Genomic DNA, 27,779 nt, shown 5'->3' on the forward strand with positions numbered 1-27,779 from the left:
GGTGTGTGTGTAGGGGTATAGTGTGTGTGTGTAGGGGGTATAGAGTGTGTGTGTAGGGGGGTATAGAGTGTGTGTGTAGGAGGTATAGAGTGTGTGTGTAGGAGGTATAGAGTGTGTGTAGGGGGGTATAGAGTGTGTGTAGGGGGTATAGAGTGTGTGTAGGGGGTATAGTGTGTGTGTAGGGAGGTATAGAGTGTGTGTAGGAGGGTATAGAGTGTGTGTAGGGGTATAGAGTGTGTGTAGGGGGGTATAGAGTGTGTGTAGGAGTATAGAGTGTGTGTAGGGGGGTATAGAGTGTGTGTAGGGGGGTATAGAGTGTGTGTAGGGGTAGGTAGAGAGTGTGTAGGGGGTATAGAGTGTGTGAGGGGGTATAGAGTGTGTGTAGGGGGGTATAGAGTGTGTATAGGGGGTTAGAGTGTGTATAGGGGGGTATAGAGTGTGTGTAGGAGGTATAGAGTGTGTGTAGGGGTATAGAGTGTGTTGTAGGGGGTTATAGAGTGTGTGTAGGGGGGTATAGAGTGTGTATAGGGGGTATAGAGTGTGTATAGGGGGGGTATAGAGTGTGTGTAGGAGGTGAATAGAGGTGTGTAGGGGGTATAGAGTGTGTGTAGGGGGGTATAGAGTGTGTATAGGGGTATAGAGTGTGTGTAGGGGGTATAGAGTGTGTATAGGGGTTATAGAGTGTGTGTAGGGGGGTATAGAGTGTGTGTAGGGGGTATAGAGTGTGTGTAGGGGTATAGAGGTGTATAGGGGGTATAGAGTTGTGTGTAGGGGTATAGAGTGTGTGTAGGAGGTATAGAGTGTGTGTAGGGGGGTATAGAGTGTGTATAGGGGGTATAGAGTGTGTGTAGGGGGGAATAGAGTGTGTATAGGGGGTATAGAGTGTGTGTAGGGGGTATAGAGTGTGTATAGGGGGGGGGTATAGAGTGTGTGTAGGGGGTATAGAGTGTGTGTAGGGGGGGTATAGAGTGTGTATAGGGGGTATAGAGTGGTGTAGGGGGTTATAGAGGTGTGTAGGGGGTATAGAGTGTGTGTAGGGGGGTATAGAGTGTGTGTAGGGGGTATAGAGTGTGTGTAGGGGGTATAGAGTGTGTGTAGGGGTATAGAGTGTGTGTAGGGGGTATAGAGTGTGTGTAGGGGGTATAGAGTGTGTATAGGGGGTATAGAGTGTGTGTAGGGGGTATAGAGTGTGTGTAGGGGGTATAGAGTGTGTATAGGGGGTATAGAGTGTGTGTAGGGGGGGTATAGAGTGTGTATAGGGGGTATAGAGTGTGTGTAGGGGGTATTGAGTGTGTGTAGGGGGGTATAGTGTGTGTATAGGGGGTATAGAGTGTGTATAGGGGTATAGAGTGTGTGTAGGGGGTATAGAGTGTGTATAGGGGGTATAGAGTGTGTGTAGGGGGGTATAGATGTGTATAGGGGGTATAGAGTGTGTGTAGGGGGTATAGAGTGTGTGTAGGGGGTATAGAGTGTGTGTAGGGGGTATAGCGTGTGTATAGGGGTATAGAGTGTGTGTAGGGTTATAGAGTGTGTGTAGGAGGTATAGAGTGTGTGTAGGGGGGTATAGAGTGTGTATAGGGGTATAGAGTGTGTGTAGGGGGTATAGAGTGTGTGTAGGGGTATAGAGTGTGTATAGGGGGTATAGAGTGTGTGTAGGGGGTATAGAGTGTGTGTAGGGGGTATAGAGTGTGTGTAGGGGGTATAGAGTGTGTGTAGGGGGGTATAGAGTGTGTATAGGGGGTATAGAGTGTGTGTAGGGGGTATAGAGTGTGTGTAGGGGTATAGAGTGTGTATAGGGGGTATAGAGTGTGTGTAGGGGGGTATAGAGTGGTGTATAGGGGTATAGAGTGTGTGTAGGGGGTATTGAGTGTGTGTGGGGGTATAGTGTGTGTATAGGGGGTATAGAGTGTGTATAGGGGTATAGAGTGTGTGTAGGGGGTATAGAGTGTGTATAGGGGGTATAGAGTGTGTGTAGGGGGTATAGAGTGTGTATAGGGGGTATAGAGTGTGTGTAGGGGGTATAGAGTGTGTGTAGGGGTATAGAGTGTGTGTAGGGGGTATAGAGTGTGTATAGGGGGTATAGAGTGTGTGTAGGAGGTATAGAGTGTGTGTAGGAGGTATAGAGTGTGTGTAGGGGGGTATAGAGTGTGTATAGGGGGTATAGAGTGTGTAGGGGGGTATAGAGTGTGTAGAGGGGGTATAGAGTGTGTGTAGGGGGTATAGAGTGTGTATAGGGGGTATAGAGTGTGTGTAGGGGGTATAGAGTGTGTGTAGGGGGGTATAGAGTGTGTATAGGGGTATAGAGTGTGTATAGGGGGTATAGAGTGTGTGTAGGGGGTATAGAGTGTGTGTAGGGGTATAGAGTGTGTGTAGGGGGTATAGAGTGTGTATAGGGGGTATAGAGTGTGTGTAGGGGGTATAGAGTGTGTATAGGGGGTATAGAGTGTGTGTAGGGGTATAGTGTGTGTGTAGGGGGTATAGAGTGTGTATAGGGGGTATAGAGTGTGTATAGGGGTATAGAGTGTGTGTAGGGGGTATAGAGTGTGTATAGGGGGTATAGAGTGTGTGTAGGGGGTATAGAGTGTGTGTAGGGGGTATAGAGTGTGTGTAGGGGGTATAGAGTGTGTATAGGGGTATAGAGTGTGTGTAGGGGGGTATAGAGTGTGTGTAGGGGGGTATAGAGTGTGTATAGGGGTATAGTGTGTGTAGGGGGTATAGAGTGTGTATAGGGGGTATAGAGTGTGTGTAGGGGGTATAGAGTGTGTGTGTAGGGGGGTATAGAGTGTGTATAGGGGGTATAGAGTGTGTATAGGGGGTATAGAGGTGTGTGTAGGGGGGTATAGAGTGTGTGTAGGGGTATAGAGTGTGTGTAGGGGGGTATAGAGTGTGTATAGGGGGTATAGAGTGTGTGTAGGGGGTATAGAGTGTGTATAGGGGGTATAGAGTGTGTGTAGGGGGTATAGAGTGTGTGTAGGGGGGGTATAGAGTGTGTATAGGGGTATAGAGTGTGTGTAGGGGGGGTATAGAGTGTGTGTAGGGGGTATAGAGTGTGTGTAGGGGGGTATAGTGTGTATAGGGGGTATAGAGTGTGTATAGGGGGTATAGAGTGTGTGTAGGGGGGGTATAGAGTGTGTATAGGGGGTATAGAGTGTGTGTAGGGGGTATAGAGTGTGTGTAGGGGGGTATAGAGTGTGTATAGGGGTTATAGTGTGTGTGTAGGGGGTATAGAGTGTGTATAGGGGGTATAGAGTGTGTATAGGGGGTATAGAGTGTGTGTAGGGGGTATAGAGTGTGTATAGGGGGTATAGAGTGTGTGTAGGGGGGTATAGAGTGTGTGTAGGGGGTATAGAGTGTGTGTAGGGGGGTATAGAGTGTGTATAGGGGGTATAGAGTGTGTGTAGGGGGGTATAGAGTGTGTGTAGGGGGGTATAGAGTGTGTATAGGGGGTATAGTGTGTGTAGGGGGTATAGAGTGTGTATAGGGGGTATAGAGTGTGTGTAGGGGGTATAGAGTGTGTGTGTAGGGGGGTATAGAGTGTGTATAGGGGGTATAGAGTGTGTATAGGGGTATAGAGTGTGTGTAGGGGGGTATAGAGTGTGTGTAGGGGTATAGAGTGTGTGTAGGGGGTATAGAGTGTGTATAGGGTATAGAGTGTGTGTAGGGGGTATAGAGTGTGTATAGGGGGTATAGAGTGTGTGTAGGGGTATAGAGTGTGTGTAGGGGGGGTATAGAGTGTGTATAGGGGGTATAGAGTGTGTATAGGGGGTATAGAGTGTGTGTAGGGGGGTATAGAGTGTGTGTAGGGGGTATAGAGTGTGTGTAGGGGGTATAGAGTGTGTATAGGGGGTATAGAGTGTGTGTAGGGGGGTATAGAGTGTGTAAAGGGGGGTATAGAGTGTGTGTAGGGGTATAGAGTGTGTGTAGGGGGGGTATAGAGTGTGTATAGGGGGTATAGAGTGTGTATAGGGGTATAGAGTGTGTGTGTAGGGGGGTATAGAGTGTGTATAGGGGGTATAGAGTGTGTATAGGGGTATAGAGTGTGTGTAGGGGGGTATAGAGTGTGTATAGGGGTATAGAGTGTGTGTAGGGGGGGTATAGAGTGTGTGTAGGGGGTATAGAGTGTGTGTAGGGGGGTATAGTGTGTATAGGGGGTATAGAGTGTGTATAGGGGTATAGAGTGTGTGTAGGGGGTATAGAGTGTGTATAGGGGGTATAGAGTGTGTGTAGGGGTATATAGTGTGTGTAGGGGGGGTATAGAGTGTGTATAGGGGTATAGAGTGTGTGTAGGGGGGGGTAGAGTGTGTATAGGGGTATAGAGTGTGTGTAGGGGCTATAGAGTGTGTATAGGGGGTATAGAGTGTTGTGTAGGGGGGTATAGAGTGTGTATAGGGGGTATAGAGTGTGTGTAGGGGGTATAGAGTGTGTGTAGGGGGGTATAGAGTGTGTATAGGGGGTATAGAGTGTGTGTAGGGGGTATAGAGTGTGTGTAGGGGGGTATAGAGTGTGTGTAGGGGGTATAGAGTGTGTGTAGGGGGGGTATAGAGTGTGTGTAGGGGGGGTATAGAGTGTGTATAGGGGGTATAGAGTGTGTGTAGGGGGGTATAGAGTGTGTATAGGGGGTATAGAGTGTGTGTAGGGGGGTATAGAGTGTGTATAGGGGGTATAGAGTGTGTGTAGGGGGTATAGAGTGTGTGTAGGAGGTATAGAGTGTGTATAGGGGGTATAGAGTGTGTATAGGGGGTATAGAGTGTGTGTAGGGGGTATAGAGTGTGTATAGGGGGTATAGAGTGTGTGTAGGGGGTATAGAGTGTGTATAGGGGGTATAGAGTGTGTGTAGGGGTATAGAGTGTGTATAGGGGGGTATAGAGTGTGTGTAGGGGGTATAGAGTGTGTATAGGGGGGTATAGAGTGTGTATAGGGGGGTATAGAGTGTGTATAGGGGGGTATAGAGTGTGTATAGGGGGGTATAGAGTGTGTGTAGGAGGTATAGAGTGTGTGTAGGGGGTATAGAGTGTGTGTAGGAGGTATAGAGTGTGTATAGGGGGGTATAGAGTGTGTGTAGGGGGTATGTGTGGAATGATCATATCTGATCAAGCATTAATCATAAGAGGTTTGAATGATCTTCCAGGTGTTATCAAACCATATACCCTTCATCAAAACACAAATAAAGCCGGAGACAGAAATTCCACCTGGACTGAAATGTAAGTCTGATAATATTCATTTTTGTGGGGTCAGCTGGAGAACATCTATTTGCATCACGTGTAAAAGTCACACAACACAGAGTGAACAGACAGTGAAGGACTGGATAGAGGGACACACAGTGATCGATGAAAGGCTGTGGGTGCAGATGCTCCTCTCTTCCAGTTGGACAGCCTGTCTGCCGTCTGTCCTGCAACAGGTCCAGATGAAGATGTGTGTGTGTGTGTGTACAACGAAACGACTTGTTATGGAGGAACACGCCGTTATCTCTTTAATGCTGGGCCAGCCACAACTCGTGCCCGAGCCATCGAGACACACACACACACACACACACACACACACACACAGCCTGAGGACAAAACAAAAAGGCGAAGGCGTAAGGAAGATGAAGATGTGCCCTCATCTCGTCTCGACAGCTGGCTAGGGGCCACGACCTGCCTGTGCCATGCACCCCGTAATGGCTCCACAAACAGATAGAGAGAGAAAGTAGAGAGAAAGAGAGAGAAAGTAGAGAGAAAGAGAGAGATGCGTTACCAGAAGGAGAGAGTGCGAGAAATAAAAGTATGTTATTTCCTGAACGGTTGATGACCCCAGCTCCACGTTGGAGAGGCACTCCATAGACCCCCCTCCTCACCCCTCCCTCCACTCTCTCCATCTCCCTGTGAGTGGAGAGAGAGACTGGTGGGGTCACACTGTCATCAATGGAGTTCTTTATGATGGCAGCACCATGTCATGTGTGTAGCAGCGCCAGCCAGGGCTCTCAAAGCACGACTTGTTCAGGACCCGGGTGATGTGAATGGGATATATTGTAAGCCACACACAAACACGCGCCCCCACACACACCCACAGCTATATGGGCCATTCAAAGACCCACTCGGTGCTTTTCAGGATGCAAAAAAAAGCAACAGGTACTAAAAGGTTTTAAAAGGGACATTAAGAGACATTAAGAGACATTAAGAGGAGCAGGGAAGAACCAGGAGAGAGTGTTGTACATAAACTAACACACAAGACATGCTAAAGTACAGCCCCTATAATGGTTTGACTGATATGGACTGGAGGCTGGAGGGAAAGTGACAACAACAAAAAAACAGTGTGATGTGGGCAGAGCGGCTGAAGGTTGTGTGTGAACACTGGCCAGCGCGTGAGTGTATGTGTGTGTGGTGTGTGCGTGCACTGTGTGTGTGTCAGGGTCAGTATTTCCTCCAGCGTCAGATCAGATAAGGTACTAGGGCCCCTGTCCAGGTGGAGCGGAGAAGAGAGGGCCGGACTAATGGAATGTCTGTGTCATCTCATAGCTGGGTGTTAACACCACCCACCCAGGTGTGTAACGGGAGACTCCTCTGGCAGACAGGATGGAGACAGACTGGTACAGCTGGACCCGTCATGGTGCTGTATGCTGTATGACCCTCTCTCTAAAGAGATGTCAAGGATGTTTTGGCCTGTATTCATGTTAAAAAGCCTAAGTGGAAGCAAAAGTGACATGTATTTTTTTTGCTGCCTACAAAGTCCTTTATCAATGTGTGTCTGTATGGCAGATTTGGAGTGTTATCTAAAAACATATTAGTCAAAATAGTGAGTGGTTGGAACTTGAACGATCGGAAGCCTATGGTGGTAAATCAGCCAGTGCCTGAGCCCCAGGCATGCATGAAACCCACAGCACACGCCGGCCCGGGGAGGAGGGGCAGGACTACGGCTGCCAGAGAATGGATCAAATTAATCACATGATTCCCATGATTCGCTGTAACTTGCCCTTGTCTCCCCAGTAGCCGTCTCCTACCGGACTGGGGTGAGTCTCTGAGGTGACTGGGGTAGTGTGTGTGTGTGTGTGTGTGTGTGTGTGTGTGTGTGTGTGTCTGCATAGTAGCTGACCCACCTGCCGTCTCCCAGTGTGTTGGCCCCTGGAGGGGCTGAAGGCCAGCGATGTGTCTGGGGGCCCCGGGGGCTCCTGTGGGACCGGGCTACAGGTTGAGGGTGGGGCCTCCTCTCCACTGAGTTCCTGATCTGGAGAGTCATACAGAGTCTGCTCCTGTAAAAGGCCAAGCACATCCACATGATCCACCACACTAGACCCAGATAATCAGATAAGGTGACAAGAAAAACAGTTTTTTACAATAGCATTACAGACTACGTAGGAGGACCCAGCAGCCTCTGGGAAATGACAAAGGTGAAAGTTGTATTTTGGGAACCAATTATTAGTATTTATATAAAGATATATATTTGAAATGCGATCCAATTTAAACATTCCAGCTTATAGGCCTTGATTTGAATTTGAGAGAAGAAAAAATTATTGTGTGAAAAAAACATGAAGTTCAAACTAATCCTCAACTAAACCCTGATCTTAGACTTGAGCCTGACCTTGTACCTGTACCTAAAGCTTGAAGGATGTGCAGTAAACATCCAGACGCATGTAAACTGGGAACTGGAAGCTCCAACGAGGAGGGGACAGCGGTCTGAACTCAACTCCAGGTGTGAGAGACGTTCCCTATCAAGGACCTATCTATTTATCACCACCTACCAGCCCAGTCAATTAACGCTCCCCAACAACCTACGGCAAACCCCCCCCCCCCCACACACACACACACCACAGGACCACCGAAACAAAGCAGGGAGACAAGGGCGAACGGGAGTGTCTGTGAGCGTGTGCAGGAGGCTAGGAGGCCAGGCCCCACAGCCGCCCAGAGAGGATGATGGATGGACAGACGCCACTGGCCAGATTGTCCCCTTAGTGTGATGGGAGAGGGAGGGGAGGAAGAGGGGGGGGGGGGGGGTTCAGACTTATTATTGGGGTGAGAAGTGTGACATTGAGGAACATGTTCATAATATAGACGTTTAGAGAAGCCCATCTATACAGACACTTGTTTATTCAATTTGTTTGTACCGGTCCCTGTCCCTATTCTAATAACATAATAATCATACACTGCAGCCCCAACTACGTTGCCAGTACTTCTAGAAGTGTACAAGGTAAGCTGTTACTGTAGCTACTGTAACATCAATACTTCCTGTTACCAAACAGGGTACTGTAATCCAGTTCTTTATGTGACCTCAAAGAAAGCCTTATCTTGTCCCCACTTTTCTCCTCGTCATGTGTTTTACCTCATATGGCCAGTGTGTGTGTGTGTGGAGATAAGGACAGTCCTCGGGGGCAGTGGTTTATATGCAGAGCCTGCCTGGGCTTTCTTTGTCATACACAATTAATGATGAGGTACATGGTCTTAACATAACAGGCAGGTGGAACGAATGAACACACACACACACACACACGACTTTAACATATGCAACCATACTGTGCGTTGCCACCTCTCCCCTCATCCTTGACGACCCTATATAAAAAGGTGAGCAGTAAATAATGCATTGAGCTAGCCAGAGAGTGCTACACCTACCACTTCCTTCTATACCTACCACTTCCTTCTATACCTACCACTTCCTTCTATACCTACCACTTCCTTCTACACCTACCACTTCCTTCTATACCTACCACTTCCTTCAATATCTACCACTTCCTTCATACACCTACCACTTCCTTCTATACCTACCACTTCCTTCTATACCTACCACTTCCTTCTATACCTACCACTTCCTTCTATACCTACCACTTCCTTCTATACCTACCACTTCCTTCAATATCTACCACTTCCTTCTACACCTACCACTTCCTTCTATACCTACCACTTCCTTCTATACCAGGTGCTAACACACTAGAGGTCGACCGATTAATCGGAATGGCAGATTAATTAGGGCCGATTTCAAGTTTTCATAACAATCAGAAATCGGTATTTTTGGACACCACAAGTTAAGAACACAATTCTTATTTTCAATGATGGCCTAGGAACGGTGGGTTAACTGCCTCATTCAGGGGCATATAATTGATGAGGTGCGTATCGTTGCTCCAATGTGTACCTAACCATGAACATCAATGCCTTTCTTAAAATCAATACACAGAAGTATATATTTTTAAACCTGCATATTTAGCTAAAAGAAATCCAGGTTAGCAGGCAATATTAACCAGGTGAAATTGTGTCACTTCTCTTGCGTTCATTGCCCGCAGAGTCAGTGTATATGCAACAGTTTGGGCCGCCTAATTTGCCCGAATTTTACGTAATTATGACATAACATTGAAGGTTGTGCAATGTAACAGGAATATTTAGGCTAATGGATGCCACCCCTTAGATAAAATACGGAACGGTTCCGTATTTCACTGAAAGAATAAACGTCTTGTTTTCGAGATGATAGTTTCCGGATTCGACCATTTTAAGGACCTAAGGCTCGTATTTCTGTGTGTTATTATGTTATAACTAAGTCTATGATTTGATAGAGCAGTCTGACTGAGCGATGGTAGGCACCAGCATACTCGTAAGCATTCATTCAAACAGCACTTTCGGGCATTTTGCCAGCAGCTCTTTGTTGTGCGTCAAGCATTGCGCTGTTTATGACTTCAAGCCTATCAACTCCCGAGATGAGGCTGGTGTAACCGATGTGAAATGGCTAGCTAGTTAGCGGGGTGCGTGCTAATAGCGTTTCAAACGTTACTCGCTCTAAGACTTGGAGTAGTTGTTTCCCTTGCTCTGCATGGGTAACGCTGCTTCGAGGGTGGCTGTTGTCGTTGTGTTCCTGGTTCGAGCCCAGGTAGGAGCGAGGAGAGGGACGGAAGCTATACTCTTACACTGGCAATACTAAAGTGCCTATAAGAACATCCAATAGTCAAAGGTTAATGAAATACAAATGGTATAGAGGGAAATAGTCCTATAATTCCTATAATAACTACAACCTAAAACTTCTTACCTGGGAATATTGAAGACTCATGTTAAAAGGAACCACCAGCTTTCATATGTTCTCATATTCTGAGCAAGGAACTTAAACGTTAGCTTTCTTACATGGCACATATTGCACTTTTACTTTCTTCTCCAACACGTTGTTTTTGCATTATTTAAACCAAATTGAACATGTTTAATTATTTATTTGAGGCTAAATTGATTTTATTGACGTATTATATTAAGTTAAAATAAGTGTTCATTCAGTATTGTTGTAATTGTCATTATTACAAATCAATTTAAAGAATCGTCCGATGAATCAGTATCGGATTTTTTTGGTCCTCCAATAATCGGTATTGGTATCGGCGTTGAAAAATCATAATCGGTCAACCTCTATAACACACACACCACATTCCATGATAGCGTATAAAAACTTCAAACTGACAAGTAGGGCTTTGGCACCTGTGTGTGTGTGTTTTCTAGGATCACAGGTAATGAAAGAAACAACACCAGCGCTGTCATCACCTCTCAGTGTTTCCTGATCCCATCATCAGGAGTAGCAGCCTTGTTGCGAGTCGCTTGGCATCTGGGTGTGACCTTGTTAACTGTCGGGGTAATTCACTTTAACCAACGGGGAGAGGGGATGATAAATTATTAGCGGTGGAAGATTTTGTTCACATTTTATTAAATTGGCCTGTCAGAAGGGGTCGGCCAAATTATCTGGGGCCTCGTTTATTGGAGGCTGGCCATATTGCTACATCTGTTACAATTATTTATAATTTCTAGCTCAGTCGGATGGAGGGGGAAAAAAAGAAGAAGAACAACCAACCAGAGTTTTTTCGGTCGGCATCGGCCACGTAAAGCAATTTACAAATTATCTGATGAGGGACTGTTTTAGTTCTTTCCTCCCTCGTTTTCTAAGCCAAAGCAGAAGAGAACGGGGAGGGATGAGAGGAGGGAGGGGAGGGGAGGGATGAGAGGAGGGAGGGGAGGGGAGGGATGAGAGGAGGGAGGGGAGGGGGAGAGAGGGGGAAAAAAAGAGAGAGAGAGAGGCGCGCTGTAATTACCGAACACGATTAGGTTCTTCTGGGAACTTATCTGGCGCTCGTGGCCCTGGTACGATGCGGCAGGAACATATGGAGGAGGCTTGTGATTGTGCTCCCTGAAGCTCGTGACCCGTCTGCTGCTGAGCCCTTCAGCTGAATTTAAATGAGCAGTGCCATGGCTAATGTTCTACACATGCACCATTTATGCCACAAAACAAATCTGATCACTGTTAATTATGGAGCAGCTATAACCAGGGCAGGCCCTACCTCACATCTGTGGCAACGCCGGGGTCTCTCTGCCTGTGTCTCCGATGCTGTTGGAGAGGTAGGCTAGGGTAACGCATGGACGGGACGGGGGGTGGTGGTGGAGTTAGGGGGTACTGGAGGGCACATGGGGGTGTGTTTGTGTAACCCCCCCAGTTCAGATGCAGTGGGCTGTGTTAGTCTGGATGGTGGTTCCTGAGTGGAAGTGGGTTGTGCTGGAGGACCTAATGGAAGGACAAGACAGGGGCAGTGAGTGTTTGTGTGTGTGTGTGTGTGTGTGTGTGTGTGTGTGTGTGTGTGTGTGTGTGTGTGTGTGTGTGTGTGTGTGTGTGTGTGTGTGTGTGTGTGTGTGTGTGTGTGTGTGTGTGTGTGTGTGTGTGTGTGTGTGTGTGTGTGTGTGTGTGTGTGTGTGTGTGTGTGTGTGCAGTGCTGCTGGGTCCTCCCACACAGTCTGACTGACCTGTGTGCCTGCAGCACATGGCTGTGGTTGGTTAATGAGGAGAGCTGCAGTACACAGGGCTCCCTTCTAATGAGACCACTTGAGCTATTAAATCACAACACTGGAGTCCATGTTGAGTCCATGTCATTACTGTCTCAGGTCTAATATATGGGCTCTCATCTGCTGCCAGACACAGAGCCCTGACTCTGGGTGGTTCACTTGGTGAGAGCGTGGCACTAGCAACGCCAGGGTCGTGGGTTCCATTCCCACGGGGGTCGCACACACTACAAATAAATTCATTATGACACAAAGTATGAAGTCAAAGTCATTAAATGATGGAAAAACATGGCTCTATTTAAATGAAGGTAGCTTTACCGTAGGTTGCAACAAAATGGCTTTCCGTCCACAACTGGCAGAAGTTTCCCTCTATTGCTCTGCCTTCCATTAGGCTCCACTTTCCACTTCATCATTTTTGGGGTGTTTTCATGTAAATCGATTCTGTTACGTTTCTAAATTCCAACCCGACATCACGGCTCCCACTTCCATCAATCTGCTTTTGTAGCATTACGATTTCATAGATCCTATCTGAGAACCAACTATTAATGCTTTCCCCTCTGAGCCTCTGTCCACCATCACTAACCATCAAAACATTAAAAAAACACACACATCTTCCATTCTTCACTAGGTCTATAACCCCACAGGATCCAGGGGTATGTCATGTATGATGATGATGATGAGGATGAGGATGCTGATCAAAAGAAGCACCTCTCCTCATCCAAACCTGACCCTGGCGGAACAGAGCGGCGGGCGAGTTGGGAGTGATACTTGAATTATACATCTGACAGACAGCGCCTGATTCACTAACACTAAACAAGGATTAGATGGAGGCAGATGTTATAGGAAGAGCCATGGCTGTTTAGCTGAGGGAAAGGAGGGAAGGATCCAGGCAACTAAAGTACCTTTTACTTAGCGAGAAGAAAATAAGAGAATAAGAAAGAGAGAAAAAGTGTTGTTAACGCAGTGGGGGGGGGACTGGATTTCAATGTTTCATTTAGCATTTCATTATGTTAGTGCCGGTCTATGTGTTGATGTGGTACAGTCACACGTACTGGGACCCTCCTGCTTCCCTCCCATCAGTGTGTCTGATGAAGAACAAAAAAGGATGCTAGCACCCTATTCCCTTCAGAGTGGCAACAAGTAGTGCACTATATGAGAATAGGGGGCCGAGTTCCAAGTTGACGAAAAGGACAATAGGTGTCCTCCTAAAATCGCCCTCTTCAACCTAGCCCCAACTTCATTGGACTGACTGAGAGCCTCATCTTCCCACCTCCTTCATTTCCAACGCTGATGAGGGGCTTCGCTAGTGAGCTCTGCTTTGAACGGCTTCCCACACAATTAAGAAGTCACTGTTCATTTAGATGGCTGTCCAGAAAAGCCTGAGGTCTGCTATGTATTCTAATGTGGGTTCTACTAATCACTGCTTTACTGTAGCCAGCCAGAGAAACAGTAGCTAGCTACCCTGTGTGCAATGTGGTGACAGTGTGGGCTGATTGAGCTACGGCTACAAAACTCTGCTGGTGGCCACTGATCACTTGGTTGCGGTGGCAGCCGCCAATCTGGCAACCGCTCGATCCAACCTGGCAACCCATCATCCAGGCTGGTGTGTGGATGAGCTGAGTCACATGGGCTGCTGGGTTGTCAGACCACAGCCAGAACCTTCAGGCTGAATAGAAGAACAGGGCACAGGGCCATCTTCCAGACTCTATGGAGACCTGTCTCGGTCTGTCTGCAGTCTACTCGCTGACTCACATAAAGGCACAAAGGCATCCAACTATCTAGATGAACGGCTAGCGAGGAACTAGCAAGCTCGTTGTGAGAAACTCTCACAAGGATACAACTATGGTACAAGAGGAAGTTTTAGTAGGATCACTGGCCGTTCCTTCAAAACAAATGGAGATCAATCAAAAGGAGATGTAAAACTAGATTTCACCTACTTCCCAACTCCAAATCATTAACACAACTTTCACCTGAATTCTGCATTCCAGTACAAATGTGTAGATGAAGGTACCAGAGGTACTACAGTAGCTATAGAAAGTAGACAAGATTGAAGTCCAGATTGACATCATCTGAGTACTAGACAGACTGATTCCTATTCAGACTTGACCTGCTTCAGTCTAAGTCCCAGAGGCAGCATTGAGCATTGGCTGGAAAGCGTTAACTCCACTTCAGACATGGAGACAGACAGTAGTTCTCTAGCAGAGCATGGCAACATAACACCTCCTGCACCCCCTTCCTCCTGCCTTCCTCTCCCTCCCTCCGAGAAAGTAGTGTTCAAAGCCGTCGCTCTTCCCTCTCTTTCCCCGTATTCAAATGAGTGTGGCGCTAGCTACGTCTCCCCCCGCCCGGCGCTCCCCCATCCATCAGCACTTTGATCATCTCCAACAGGTAACTTCCAAACATTTCAAATTAAAATAAATCTCCGGCTAACAACCGGTGCATTAGAATTTAACAGGTGTTCGGCGAGAGGAAGTCGTTATGGAATTAGCTATTTACGCTGGAATACACACACGCCCTGTCAGTGCAATTATAGCCTGGGAAACGGAGAGGCCTCTCCCTCCTGACTGGCTGGGATACCTTGGGATGATAATCTGATCTGTTCACTTTGATGTCAGTAGGTAAGGAAAGTTAAGAGACAAAGCAGCCCAGGCGCCGGCTACATGCGCTCTGGGTAAACACTATTTAATATTGATGCCACGTATCGTTTTTTATGCATAAAGATGCCCGAAAATTATGTGATCTGAGTTTCTTATGATGGAGGATTGGATGGATGGATGGATGGATGGACGGATGCTTACTGGGGTGGAAGACTGAGAGACAGGGGTGCCTTGTATTGGCAGTGTCAGAAAGAACACACACACACACACACACAAAGACTTGTAACACACACGCGCAAAAACACTCAGTTATAAACATGCATGCACACACACCACACACCGGCCTGGAACGCGTCTCCTCTAGAACGTAGTATTAATTACTGGGGTAACACTGCATAGCTGGACTTAATTGCTCGCTAATTGATCCATTTATATTTCAGCATTCATTCGGCTGAATTAACAGGGTTAAGTGAGACAGAGGCAATTGTAACTCACTTAACATTTGCACTGATATCTTCTGACTTCCTGTCCGGGGCGATGCTATCTGGAGGATTACCACCCGTCAAATTAGACAAACACAATCAATTTGTAAAGCAGCGAATAGCAAACCGTTCTGCAAGGTGTAACACTGCTCAGATCAGCACCTGTATGTATAACATATCTCAGAGTAGCAGGGCTGGTCTAGGATCAGTTTTACCTTTAGATTATAAATCAATAAGATTACATGGCCAGGGTGGACCTGATCCTAGATCAGCAATACGACAGCCTGATATTGTCTTGCTACTGTTGTGGATCTATGGACCGTGACTCACCATGTGTGGTCTAACCAATAGGGAGGATGACTGATAAACGCATCATTAAAAGATATTAAGCGCTACTTTGGTTGATGGAGCTGGACAGACAGACAGACAGACAGCATCTTGTTACTCTCGACCCTCTGGGTGTGAGTTGAGAAAGGGGGAGAGCTGACACCATCACTACTCAACACCATTACCCATCTCCAATTAAACCTGGGCAGAGGGGAATGGCAAAATGGATGCTGCTTCTATGATTCTATCACCTGAAGAGAATTTTTAATTGAGTCCCAGTCTAGATAGAGAGACATTGGTGGGAGGAGAAAGAGAGAGAGAGAGAGAGAGAGAGAGAGAGAGAGCCCCAAGAGAGGAGAGAGATCAGAAATCTACATGAAAGACACTGACATTGGGCTTGAACAGAAATGGGAAGATCAGAAGATCAAGGGTGGGCTGGATATCAAGCCAAGCGCCTGATAAGCATCTCTCTGTCTCTAAAGACCACCCCCACAACGGGCTTATGGTGGGCATATCACCACCCACACACTCCTGCCAGGCCGGACAATAATTACACACTGGTTGAGTGTCAGGGGGTCGGAGGTTAGACGTATGTCTATATCAAGGGTGGTGTAAGTGCTGGACCATTATAAACAACTTAGACGTGACGTGGGTCAAAACAAACATTCATTATTTCATCAGGCAATACTTAAAGTGTGAAAGTGCGTGCAGTGGCGTGCATAAACACACACACACAGATCTGTCTGCAATGAAGAACTTCTGAGGTAGACAATATGGACACTCAGTTCACTGCCTCTGGCTGTACAGCACTCTCAATATAATCCCTGAGAAGTGTGATGCAAAATGTCTTCAACTTGCCTCTAGCTCAAACCTCTGACAGCTCACCTCAAAGTGTTTAGAGTTGGTCTGCCTGGCTGGGGGACCGGCTGGGGCCATGGTCTGTGGAAGCTGCTGCTGGTTGTGTGTCTGCTGTTGTTGTTGTTGCTGTAGCTGGCCTTGGAGCTGCACAATCTGCTGTTCCTTCTGGCCCAGCTGGGTTGTCAGGGCGACGTGACTCTGGCGGAGCCGGCCCTCGTTGGATTTGAGCGCCTGGTAACATATGCTCAGCTCGTTGTAGAGCTGTGGCCACAAGTAGAGGAGAGGGAGAGAAAAAAGAAACACTCATCACATCGGGTGCTGACGGGACAGAGAGTCGTGACAACGATCGTTCTCCTATTTCCATGGAGAAGACGAGAGGACAGATGCTATGATCATCTGGAAGGAGGGAGGGAGAGAGAGAAGGAAAAAGGGGGTGAAGGAGAAAGTGGGAGAGTAGTGGAAAGTGTAAAACCAACCAGATTTTTTATACATGTTTGTCCCACCACCTCTCGACACAGAAACTCCTGTTACAGACAAGGCTTACAGTGAATGGCTTGGCAACCATGAGATTGGCACAACGTTGAACTTCTGAAGAGAGAACATGTTTACTGCCTCACTGTATTACCACTGTAAAGACAACTCATTGTCAGCTTGCCTTATGGTGATGTGGTTCTGGGGGGTTGGTGATGTGGTTTTGGGGGATTGGTGATGTGGTTTTGGGGGGATGGTGATGTGGTTCTGGGGGATGGTGATGTGGTTCTGAGGGATGGTGATGTGGTTCTGGGGGATTGGTGATGTGGTTTTGGGCGGATGGTGATGTGGTTTTGGGGGGGGTGGTGATGTAATTTTTAGCGATTTCATGGTGATTTTACTGATAGGGGCTGGTGTCTCGGTTGTGGTCATGTTTGTTAGAGTGTTAGGGGGACTGGTTGAGTGTGATGTCGTGTGGTAGTGTGTGGTTGAGTGTGATGTCGTGTGGTATTGTATGGTTGAGTGTGATGTCGTGTGGTGGTGTATGGTTGAGTGTGATGTCGTGTGGTAGTGTATGGTTGAGTGTGATGTCGTGTGGTAGTGTATGGTTGAGTGTGATGTCGTGTGGTGGTGTATGGTTGAGTGTGATGTCGTGTGGTAGTGTATGGTTGAGTGTGATGTCGTGTGGTAGTGTATGGTTGAGTGTGATGTCGTGTGGTGGTGTATGGTTGAGTGTGATGTCGTGTGGTAGTGTATGGTTGAGTGTGATGTCGTGTGGTGGTGTATGGTTGAGTGTGATGTCGTATGGTAGTGTATGGTTGAGTGTGATGTCGTGTGGTGGTGTATGGTTGAGTGTGATGTCGTGTGGTGGTGTATGGTTGAGTGTGATGTCGTGTGGTGGTGTATGGTTGAGTGTGATGTCGTGTGGTGGTGTATGGTTGAGTGTGATGTCGTGTGGTGGTGTATGGTTGAGTGTGATGTCGTGTGGTGGTGTATGGTTGAGTGTGATGTCGTGTGGTGGTGTATGGTTGAGTGTGATGTCGTGTGGTGGTGTATGGTTGAGTGTGATGTCGTGTGGTAGTGTATGGTTGAGTGTGATGTCGTGTGGTAGTCTATGGTTGAGTGTGATGTCGTGTGGTGGTGTATGGTTGAGTGTGATGTCGTGTGGTGGTGTATGGTTGAGTGTGATGTCGTGTGGTGGTGTATGGTTGAGTGTGATGCCTTGTGGTGGTGTATGGTTGAGTGTGATGTCGTGTGGTAGTCTATGGTTGAGTGTGATGTCGTGTGGTGGTCTATGGTTGAGTGTGATGTCGTGTGGTGGTGTATGGTTGAGGGTGATGTTGTGAAGTAACCGTATTATAAAAGGTGGTATTGGTATTTGTGTTAGTACTGGTGTGTTAGTACTGTGTGTTAGTACTGTGTGTAATGGGTAGATTGTGTTAGTACTGTGTGCTATGGGTAGAGTGTGTTAGTACTGTGTGTTAGTACTGTGTGTAATGGGTAGATTGTGTTAGTACTGTGTGCTATGGGTAGAGTGTGTTAGTACTGTGTGTTAGTACTGTGTGTAATGGGTAGATTGTGTTAGTACTGTGTGCTATGGGTAGAGTGTGTTAGTACTGTGTGTTAGTACTGTGTGTAATGGGTAGATTGTGTTAGTACTGTGTGCTATGGGTAGAGTGTGTTAGTACTGTGTGTTAGTACTGTGTGTTAGTACTGTGTGCTATGGGTAGATTGTGTTAGTACTGTGTGCTATGGGTAGAGTGTGTTAGTACTGTGTGTTAGTACTGTGTGTTAGTACTGTGTGCTATGGGTAGAGTGTATTAGTACTGTGTGTTAGTACTGTGTGCTATGGGTAGAGTGTGTTAGTACTGTGTGTTAGTACTGTGTGCTTTGGGTAGAGTGTGTTAGTACTGTGTGCTATGGGTAGAGTGTATTAGTACTGTGTGCCCTAAGGGTAGAGTGTGTTAGTATTGTGTAGAGGGTAGAGTGGGTAGAGTGTGTTAGTACTGTGTGTTAGTACTGTGTGCTATGGGTAGTGTGTTAGTACTGTGTGTTAGTACTGTGTGCTATGGGTAGAGTGTATTAGTACTGTGTGTTTGTACTGTGTGTTAGTACTGTGTGTTAGTACTGTGTGCTATGGATAGTGTGTTAGTACTGTGTTTTAGTACTGTGTGCTATGGGTAGAGTGTATTAGTACTGTGTGTTTGTACTGTGTGTTAGTACTGTGTGTTAGTACTGTGTGTTAGTACTGTGTGTTAGTACTGTGTGCTATGGGTAGAGTGTATTAGTACTGTGTGTTTGTACTGTGTGTTAGTACTGTGTGTTAGTACTGTGTGCTATGGGTAGAGTGTATTAGTACTGTGTGTTTGTACTGTGTGTTAGTACTGTGTGTTAGTACTGTGTGCTATGGGTAGAGTGTATTAGTACTGTGTGTTAGTACTGTGTGCTATGGGTAGAGTGTGTTAGTACTGTGTGTTAGTACTGTGTGCTTTGGGTAGAGTGTGTTAGTACTGTGTGCTATGGGTAGAGTGTATTAGTACTGTGTGCCCTAAGGGTAGAGTGTGTTAGTATTGTGTAGAGGGTAGAGTGGGTAGAGTGTGTTAGTACTGTGTGTTAGTACTGTGTGCTATGGGTAGTGTGTTAGTACTGTGTGTTAGTACTGTGTGCTATGGGTAGAGTGTATTAGTACTGTGTGTTTGTACTGTGTGTTAGTACTGTGTGTTAGTACTGTGTGCTATGGATAGTGTGTTAGTACTGTGTTTTAGTACTGTGTGCTATGGGTAGAGTGTATTAGTACTGTGTGTTTGTACTGTGTGTTAGTACTGTGTGTTAGTACTGTGTGCTATGGATAGTGTGTTAGTACTGTGTTTTAGTACTGTGTGCTATGGGTAGAGTGTATTAGTACTGTGTGTTTGTACTGTGTGTTAGTACTGTGTGTTAGTACTGTGTGTTTGTACTGTGTGTTAGTACTGTGTGTTTGTACTGTGTGTTAGTACTGTGTGTTAGTACTGTGTGCTATGGATAGTGTGTTAGTACTGTGTGTTAGTACTGTGTGCTATGGATAGTGTGTTAGTACTGTGTTTTAGTACTGTGTGCTATGGATAGTGTGTTAGTACTGTGTTTTAGTACTGTGTGCTATGGGTAGAGTGCATTAGTACTGTGTGTTTTAGTACTGTGTGCTATGGATAGTGTGTTAGTACTGTGTTTTAGTACTGTGTGCTATGGGTAGAGTGCATTAGTACTGTGTGTTTTAGTACTGTGTGCTATGGATAGTGTGTTAGTACTGTGTTTTAGTACTGTGTGCTATGGATAGTGTGTTAGTACTGTGTTTTAGTACTGTGTGCTATGGGTAGAGTGCATTAGTACTGTTTTTTTATTTTTTTTATTTTATTTTACCTTTATTTAACCAGGTAGGCAAGTTGAGAACAAGTTCTCATTTACAATTGCGACCTGGCACTGTGTGCTATAGGTAGAGTGTATTAGTACTGCGTGCTATGGGTAGTTGTTACCTTCTAATAGCAGGTGGTGTCTGCTGTGTGAGCCTCTTCCTGGTTACAGAGGACTCTGGGTATTGTAGTGTAAATGAATAGAGTGGTAATATATAGTATAGTTAGTCACCTTCTGATAAGAGGTGGTGTCTGCAGTGTGAGCCTCTTCCTGGTTGCGTAAGACTCTCTGTGTGTCCAGGTTGAGTCCCTCTAGCTGCTGGATGAGCTGGGCCTGCTCTGCAGCATGTTCACTACTCTGTCTGTACAGGGCCTGCACCTCCTGCAGCTCACGCCTGCGTAGAAACACACACACAACGCAACATCAAATACCTACTATACAAACATATTCAAAATATAAAGAATTAGTGGCATAATGACACGAGACGTTACTAAAGTACAATGACATCTGCAATCACTTCTAACACACAGAGCGTTTCCCTGAGCCGGATGTGACTGGCTGACATCTCTCAGTGACACCACGTTAAGACACAGAGTAGTTAAAAAAGGTGAGATTACCCACAAAGGCTCCTGGGTTTTCACCGTTTTATCATATTGACTAAAGCTTAGCCAAAGCCTGCACCATTTCCCCTCATCTCTCCCCGACTCTGCCTCTCCAAAGCTCTCCAAAGCACATCTGGTATGCAGGGCTTATCAACTGGTTCTAGACGAGGATGTGCGTGTCGCCTCAGAGCCTCGGGGTGGAGAGACGGCTAGAGCCTCTCGCACACACTGAGCAGTTGGGCACACACACTCACACACTCACACACACACACACACACACTACTCTAAACGGGTTTAACTGAGACTGTAGTGGATAATGAAAGCCACATAAAAGTACATCTAATTTAGCAAGATTATAAATTGATATTGGACATATTAATTGAGGGTAATTTCACTATACAATTTATACTTACAAGGTATACAAAAACAACATGACAGACCAATTTGAATGCATGAAAAATATTTTATTATCTGACCCGAGTTGGGTGACGTGTTGGTCCCTCTGTGCCACCTCCTTCTGCCTGGAGGAGAGGAGGTCTGCCAGGCTGCTGCACTGGTCCTGAAGGTCTGCCACCTGCCGCTGGGCATCGCTCAGATCACCCTCCATCTCCTGCCATGGTGGAGGACAAGAAGAGGACTATCAGTCAATCAATCAACTAATCAAATGTACTTGTGTCTGTTAATAGCAACAGTCGTCACAAAAACATGCTGTAAAGTCCACAGACCACAGGTGTCAAACTCATTCCACGGAGGACCGAGTGTCTGTGGGTTTTCGCTCCTCCATTGTACTTGATTGATGAATGAAGGTCACTGATTAGTAAGGAACTCTCCTCACCTGGTTGTCTAGATCTTCACTGAAGGGAAAAACCTAAAAGCAGCAGACACTAGGCCCTCCAGGGAATTGGTTTTACACCCCTGGTCTAGAGGAAGCTGCACGACTCTGTTTTGTGTTTGTTCAACAAATGACGGTTTCCTCAGTGGATTTGGTAAAGGCTTGGTGCTCCTGTTCCTAAATGAGCTCCAGAACGGCGTGCTAATACAAAAGTCCACGTGAAAACAGCGGCCAGAGGCCAGGACACAGTGTATGACCCGTCTCTACCCTGACGGAGTCCTCTAACACGTTACGTGTTGATGTTGTGTTGCTGGACTCCACTAATGGCCAAACAACTCTTACCATTAAGAGCCAGAGAGATAAGAGGTCTGAGAGTGTCTGAGCACTGAGGGTCATCTTAAAACTTCACAAGAGACTCTCTCCTTTTAACGAGAGGCTACAATTACAGCGGGGCAGACCCAGCCGCCTGGCATCAAACACACAGGGGGCATCGGGACAAGTCTGACTGTAATTAAAAACAGCTTCAATCACCGACGCCGATGAAATTAATGGCCGCAATTTAATGGCAGCAAATTAGCCACCGTGAAAGTGAAAGATGGCGCTAAGGATGTAGCGATAACACTACGAGTACATAAACTAAATCAGTGCATAGTTGTGACTACTTGTAACTTTTGAATGTTCCAATCTTGAACAGACTTATCGTTCTAAATTGGTGTGGAATCCTTGTGCATTCCATGTGTTCCATCCATCTCTCAGAGTTGCATGGTATTAAAGCCTGACCAGGAGCAGAGCCAGGTGAGTGTCTGTCTGTCTGTGTCTGGTGATGTGATTGATGTGCGTAGTGGACTTGTTACTAGGGACTGGCCCTGTCATAATTACACCCTGGCCCTGACTTATTCAAAGCCCTCTCTTTCTCTCTCCTCCTCCTTCCCTCCCTCTCTGCCTGTCTCTCTCTATCTCTCTCTCTGTCTGCCTGTCACTCTCTCTGTCTGCCTCTCTCTCTCTGTCTGCCTCTCTCTCTCTGTCTGCCTGTCTCTCTCTCTGTCTGCCTGTCTCTCTCTCTGTCTGTCTGCCTGTCTCTCTCTCTGTCTGCCTGTCTCTCTCTCTGTCTGTCTGCCTCTCTCTCTCTCTGTCTGCCTCTCTCTCTCTCTGTCTGCCTGTCTCTCTCTCTGTCTGTCTGCCTCTCTCTCTCTCTGTCTGCCTCTCTCTCTCTGTCTGCCTGTCTCTCTCTCGGTCTGCCTGTCACTCTCTCTGTCTGCCTCTCTCTCTCTGCCTGTCTCTCTCTCTCTGTCTGCCTCTCTCTGCCTGTCTCTCTCTCTCTCTGTCTGCCTGTCTCTCTCTCCGTCTGCCTCTCTCTCTCTCTGCCTGCCTGTTTCTTTCTGTCTGCCTGTCTCTCTCTCTGTCTGTTTCTTTCTGTCTGCCTGTCTCTCTCTCTCTCTGTCTACCTGTCTCTCTCTCTGTCTGCCTCTCTCTCTCTGCCTGCCTGCCTGTCTCTCTCTCTCTCTCTCTGTCTGCCTGCCTGCCTGCCTGTCTCTCTCTCTGTCTGTCTACCTGTCTCTCTCTCTCTGTCCGTCTACCTGTCTCTCTCTGCCCTGCCTGTTTCTTTCTGTCTGCCTGTCTCTCTCTCTCTCTGTCTACCTGTCTCTCTCTCTCTCTCTCTCTCTGTGTCTGCCTGCCTGTCTCTCTCTCTGTCTGTCTACCTGTCTCTCTCTCTGTCTGTCTACCTGTCTCTCTCTGTCTGTCTACCTGTCTCTCTCTCTGTCTGTCTACCTGTCTCTCTCTCTGTCTGTCTACCTGTCTCTCTCTCTCTGTCTGCCTACCTGTCTCTCTCTCTCTGTCTGCCTACCCGTCTCTCTCTCTCTGTCTGCCTACCTGTCTCTCTCTCTGTCTGTCTACCTGTCTCTCTGTCTGCTTGTGTCTCTTCCTGTCTGCCTGTCTCTCTTTCTGTCTGTCGCTCATGCACTTGACTGGATGAGTGCTGATGAGAAATGACTGTTGGCTCGTACTGAGAAGAGTTGTGCTGTGTGCGTCAGCGGAGTGTGTTTGTCTGTGAGTGCGTGTTCGAGCCTCTGTGCTGTGTGTGTCCACGAAGCCCCCCCCAAACTCTACTATTGATGGGCAGTTGTGTTCTGTTCCAAGAGGAGAGTGGGAAGGGTAGTGGTGGTAGTGGCGGTCTCCTGTGGGTTGACACTGATTGGTTGTCTGACTGTTTGAACAACATGTGTCCAACGTGCTGCTGTGGTGATTCTTTTGTTGCGAGGCGGATTAGAGTGAGAGAGTAAAGTTGATACATAATAATGACGAGGGGGAGAGATGCATATCACTGATTCTGCTAATAAGCTACACGAATAAGGAGAGGACTAAAGCACTAGTCGTCCAGTGATCACATCGGGGGACTTGGCCGGGGCTCGGCTTCTTCTTTTCCTCACCAGACGAGACTTGGGTCCAAAAATGTTAAAAGTAATTATTTCTCCCACCCCCGGAACAGGGCCATCAATATTTAAAATGTGTGCTTTGAGAGAGGAATTATTTGACATTCATATATCGAGGAGGGAGACATAAGGAGGTTCAAGGTGTGTAGAAGAAACAGAACCCTTCCTCTGTGTGTGTGTGTGTGTGTGTCTCTGTGTGTTACCTTGACTTTGGCATCCGCGGAGTCTCTCTCCTCTCCGTGTCTCCTCTCCTGCCTCTGTGCCTGCTCCAGGTCGCCTCGCAGGGCAGAGCAGCAGGACTCTAATGCCTCCTTCTCCTCTCCGTGCCTCCTCTCCTGCCTCTGTGCCTGCTCCAGGTCGCCTCGCAGGGCAGAGCAGCAGGACTCTAATGCCTCCTTCTCCTCCTCCAGGGCCTCTTCTCTCCTCCCCCTCTCCTCCTTCACATCCTGAACGAAGAAGAGGGGGGGCAGGAGTCACAGGGCCAGATAAACAACACCGACGGATGAAGAGAGGGAGAGAAGGAGAGAGAGGGAAAGAGAGAGGAGAAAAAAAAGTAGCATGGGGTTTTGAGGAGGATGAGATGGGATGAATATGTAGAATGTAAAGTCAGTGCTATTCTGTGCTTGGTTGGGGCCTCCGCTGCTCAGCTCCACTGTGGCCCCCCCATGTGGCTCTCACGCATGTCTGATTGACAAGGTCACCTGTGCTGTGAGGCTGTGAGGGCCGGGGCTAACTGTGAGGCAGGTAACAGGGGCCACGCAGATTCTCCCTTTAATGACAGGCCTCCTAATGAGAACACACTTCACTACAACATCCATTACATCTGATCCCAGCCTCCTTTGATGGTTCCCCCGCTCTCGGAGTTGGATTTGATGTTTTATTTTATCAGCGAGACCCCGCAATGCAAAGACGCATCCGCGGACCTCGAGATCACTCCTTTATTAATGAATCATAGCCAGGGTCCCATCAGGGCCGTAATTAGGGATAAGCCACATCATCACACGAACGCCTTACTTTCACTCCCTCCATGGTCGATCATTAAGTATTTATCTATAGGCAAGTTATCGACTTCTCTCTCCCTTCGCTATCTCTGGCTTTTTGGCATTCTCCGTCTGCTCAAACCCCTCAGTTTGGAGACATGTCAGAGAGAGAGAGATGAACCGATGAGAGAGAGAGAGAGAGAGAGAGAGAGAGAGAGAGAGAGAGAGAGAGAGAGAGAGAGAGAGAGAGAGAGAGAGAGAGATGAACCGATATGAGAGAGAGAGAGAGAGAGAGAGAGAGAGATGAACCGATGAGAGATAAGAGAGAGAGAGAGAGAGATGAACCGATGAGAGAGAGAGAGAGAGAGAGAGAGAGATGAACCGATGAGAGAGAGAGAGAGAGAGAGAGAGAGAGAGCGAGAGAGAGAGAGAGAGAGAGAGATGAACCGATGCGAGAGAGAGAGAGAGAGAGAGAGAGAGAGATGAACCGATGAGAGATAGAGAGATAGAGAGAGAGAAAGAGAGAGAGAGATGAACCGATGAGAGAGAGAGAGAGAGAGAGAGAGAGAACCGATGAGTGAGAGAGAGAGAGAGAGAGAGAGAGAGATGAAGTGGTGAGAGACAGAGATCTGGCCCGCTCCAGAGCGAGGAAAAACACATAGTCCGTGTTTCTTTTCCTCCCCCTGCCTCTCTAAGTGATTTTGAGGCCTCAGGCTACAGTATAGCCCTGGGGGAAATGTCCTGTTTGGTGTCACATGGAAGACTAGTGGTTGCCTACAAGGAGCCAGAGCGTAGAGGCTTCAAAGCTCAAAGCGGAGGCAGGCAGGCGGGTGCCACTAGAAATTTGTTCCAAACCTTAAGTTCTTGACTCTTATTCCCCAGCTTGCGGCGCAGAGCTGCCAGCTCCTTCTTCACTAGGCCTCTGTCCTCGTCCACAGCCATCTTCCTCTGGACCAGGTTGGTGATCTCCTGCTGCTGCCCTGTCACTCTCTGTTTCAGCCAACGGAGGGAGAGAGAGAGAGGAATATAGATGGAAAGAGAGAAAAAGAGAGAGATCGAGAAAAAGAGATAGATGGAGAGAGAGAGAGATGTGGAAAGAGAGATAGATGGAAATACAGAGAGAGAGAGAGAGAGAGAGCGAGAGAGAGAGAGAGAGAGAGAGAGAGAGAGAGAGAGAGAGAGAGAGAGAGAGACGACGTTAGTCATCAACAGCAATCTTGGGCAACAGGAGGGAATAAACTATTTATGGATTTTGGAAGGAAGTAGGCATTACAGTAACTACAGGGGTCCCATTTTGGATCAATCAGAGGCTCCAATTGACAGAGAGGGTGACATTTAGTATGAGCTCCTGTTATCAAATGGCCACTAGCGAGGAAGACACAGTTGGATCTCATGCGAGGTCTAATCTACTCCACATCTAACCACTCTATCCAACTCATCTTCTGTGTCAGTTGGGTTCAGATCTGGCAGATACTGACAGGGCCTGTGACCGGGCCAGAACCTTCCTTCTAGCCCCTGATCTCACAACAGGTGCTGAAGGAGACCCTTCACAAGCCCTCGCTTTCATAATACTGGCCTCAGTAAACCTCCGTACACATGAGCCAACTCATGTACTGTAGGCCTCACACTACTGTATGTGCTAACCTCACCACTTACAATGTTACACAATGAGCCAATTATATAGAATAAGAGCACTCTAATACTGTCTAATAGGTGTAGGCCTGTATAGAATAATGAACTACTGCTCTGTACATTTACAATACAGTTAGCATGATAGCCTAATCAAAACGATGCTTCTCATCTTTACTAACAAACTAGAACAAAGGAATCAAAACGATGAAAAATGGTTCCATAATTTTAATGATCCATCTTTTTTTCTGTTCCTGCCGCCTAGTCTTCTGGCAGGCCTATAGCTGGGCGACTGTAGGAGGAGAGAGAGGAGGCTGCCCTTTTAACACTGCATCAGCTGGGCTCTGGCATGGCAGTAATCCACTGCAGGCTGCGGGTAGCTCGAAAATAACACCATGCTCTGGGATGCAATTAATTGCCATGTTGGGGGAATCGCTCAAATCTTTTCCAAGATGGTGGATTTACTAGACGCCTTCATCTCCTCGTTCGCCATGCAAAAACGGGCTTTAATAGAGATTTATACGGGCGAAGTAGAAATAAATTCAAGCGTTGATAATGAGGTGGGCGAGAACAATTTCAACTCCAGTAGTGTTCGATTGGTAAAAAAAGGTTTAGGGGAAGTTAAGAGGTCGAGGACAGAGAGATTAGCATTAAAAATTCCCAGTGCAGTTAAAAATGAAAGCTAATTATGTTACAAAAATGGAAGGGAGTGGAGACGAAAGAGAGCGGAGAAAGACAGAGAGGGAGAGAGAGAGAGAGGTAGTGAGAGAAATAAAAAAATACGTGGAAAGAGAGAAGAGAGGTAGAGAGGAGAGGAGAGAGAGGGAGAAAGAGAGATGGGGGGGAAAGATGAGAGAGAGGAGAGGAGCGAGAGAGAGAGAGAGAGAGAGAGAGAGAGAGGAGAGGTAAAGAGAGGAAAGGGGAGAGAGAGAGAGAGAGAGAGAGAGAGAGAGAGAGAGGGAGGGGGAGAGGTAAAGAGAGGAAAGGGGAGAGAGAGAGAGAGAGAGAGAGGGAGGGGGAGAGGTAAAGAGAGGAAAGGGGAGAGAGAGAGGGGGGTAAAGAGAGGAAAGGGGAGAGAGAGGGGGGGGGTAAAGAGAGGAAAGGGGAGAGAGAGAGAGAGAGAGAGAGAGAGCGAGAGAGAGAGAGAGAGAGAGAGAAAGGAGGAAAAAATAAGAAAAGGAAAGACGATAGTGAAAGTTAGAGTGGAGACATTGAGAGGGATAGCGTGAGGTCCTGTGTGGACTCAGCAGACCATCACATCTCCAGAACAGTAAAGGGGGAAAAACCAATTAATCACCATTTGGGTTCCTTTGGCCCAAATCTGGACGAGATGATGAATGTCAGTGGTCTGTGTGACACTACACACAATCCTGACTATTAATGAGCTTCACAAATAGGCCAGAACTTCACCAACCAGAATTTCTACTGC

The 27,779-nt window shown here is 47.1% G+C and overlaps 1 protein-coding gene across 1 annotated transcript in view; it reads right to left on the reverse strand.

The window, feature by feature from the left end:
• Nucleotides 1-6,886: 6,886 nt before the first annotated feature.
• LOC109876196 (centlein) overlaps nt 6,887-27,779 on the reverse strand; it is a 28,630-nt gene continuing 7,737 nt past the window's right edge. The window contains exons 5-11 of the mRNA XM_031814992.1: nt 25,577-25,711; nt 23,945-24,187; nt 20,954-21,087; nt 20,107-20,269; nt 16,045-16,278; nt 7,073-7,225; nt 6,887-6,892 (exon numbers count right to left, since the gene is read on the reverse strand). Of these exons, the coding sequence (XP_031670852.1) occupies nt 6,887-6,892; nt 7,073-7,225; nt 16,045-16,278; nt 20,107-20,269; nt 20,954-21,087; nt 23,945-24,187; nt 25,577-25,711 (1,068 nt within the window). The remainder of the gene's footprint in view (nt 6,893-7,072; nt 7,226-16,044; nt 16,279-20,106; nt 20,270-20,953; nt 21,088-23,944; nt 24,188-25,576; nt 25,712-27,779) is intronic.

Source organism: Oncorhynchus kisutch, unplaced genomic scaffold (assembly GCF_002021735.2).
Source record: "Oncorhynchus kisutch isolate 150728-3 unplaced genomic scaffold, Okis_V2 Okis07a-Okis12b_hom, whole genome shotgun sequence".
NCBI classification, from domain to species: domain Eukaryota; kingdom Metazoa; phylum Chordata; class Actinopteri; order Salmoniformes; family Salmonidae; genus Oncorhynchus; species Oncorhynchus kisutch.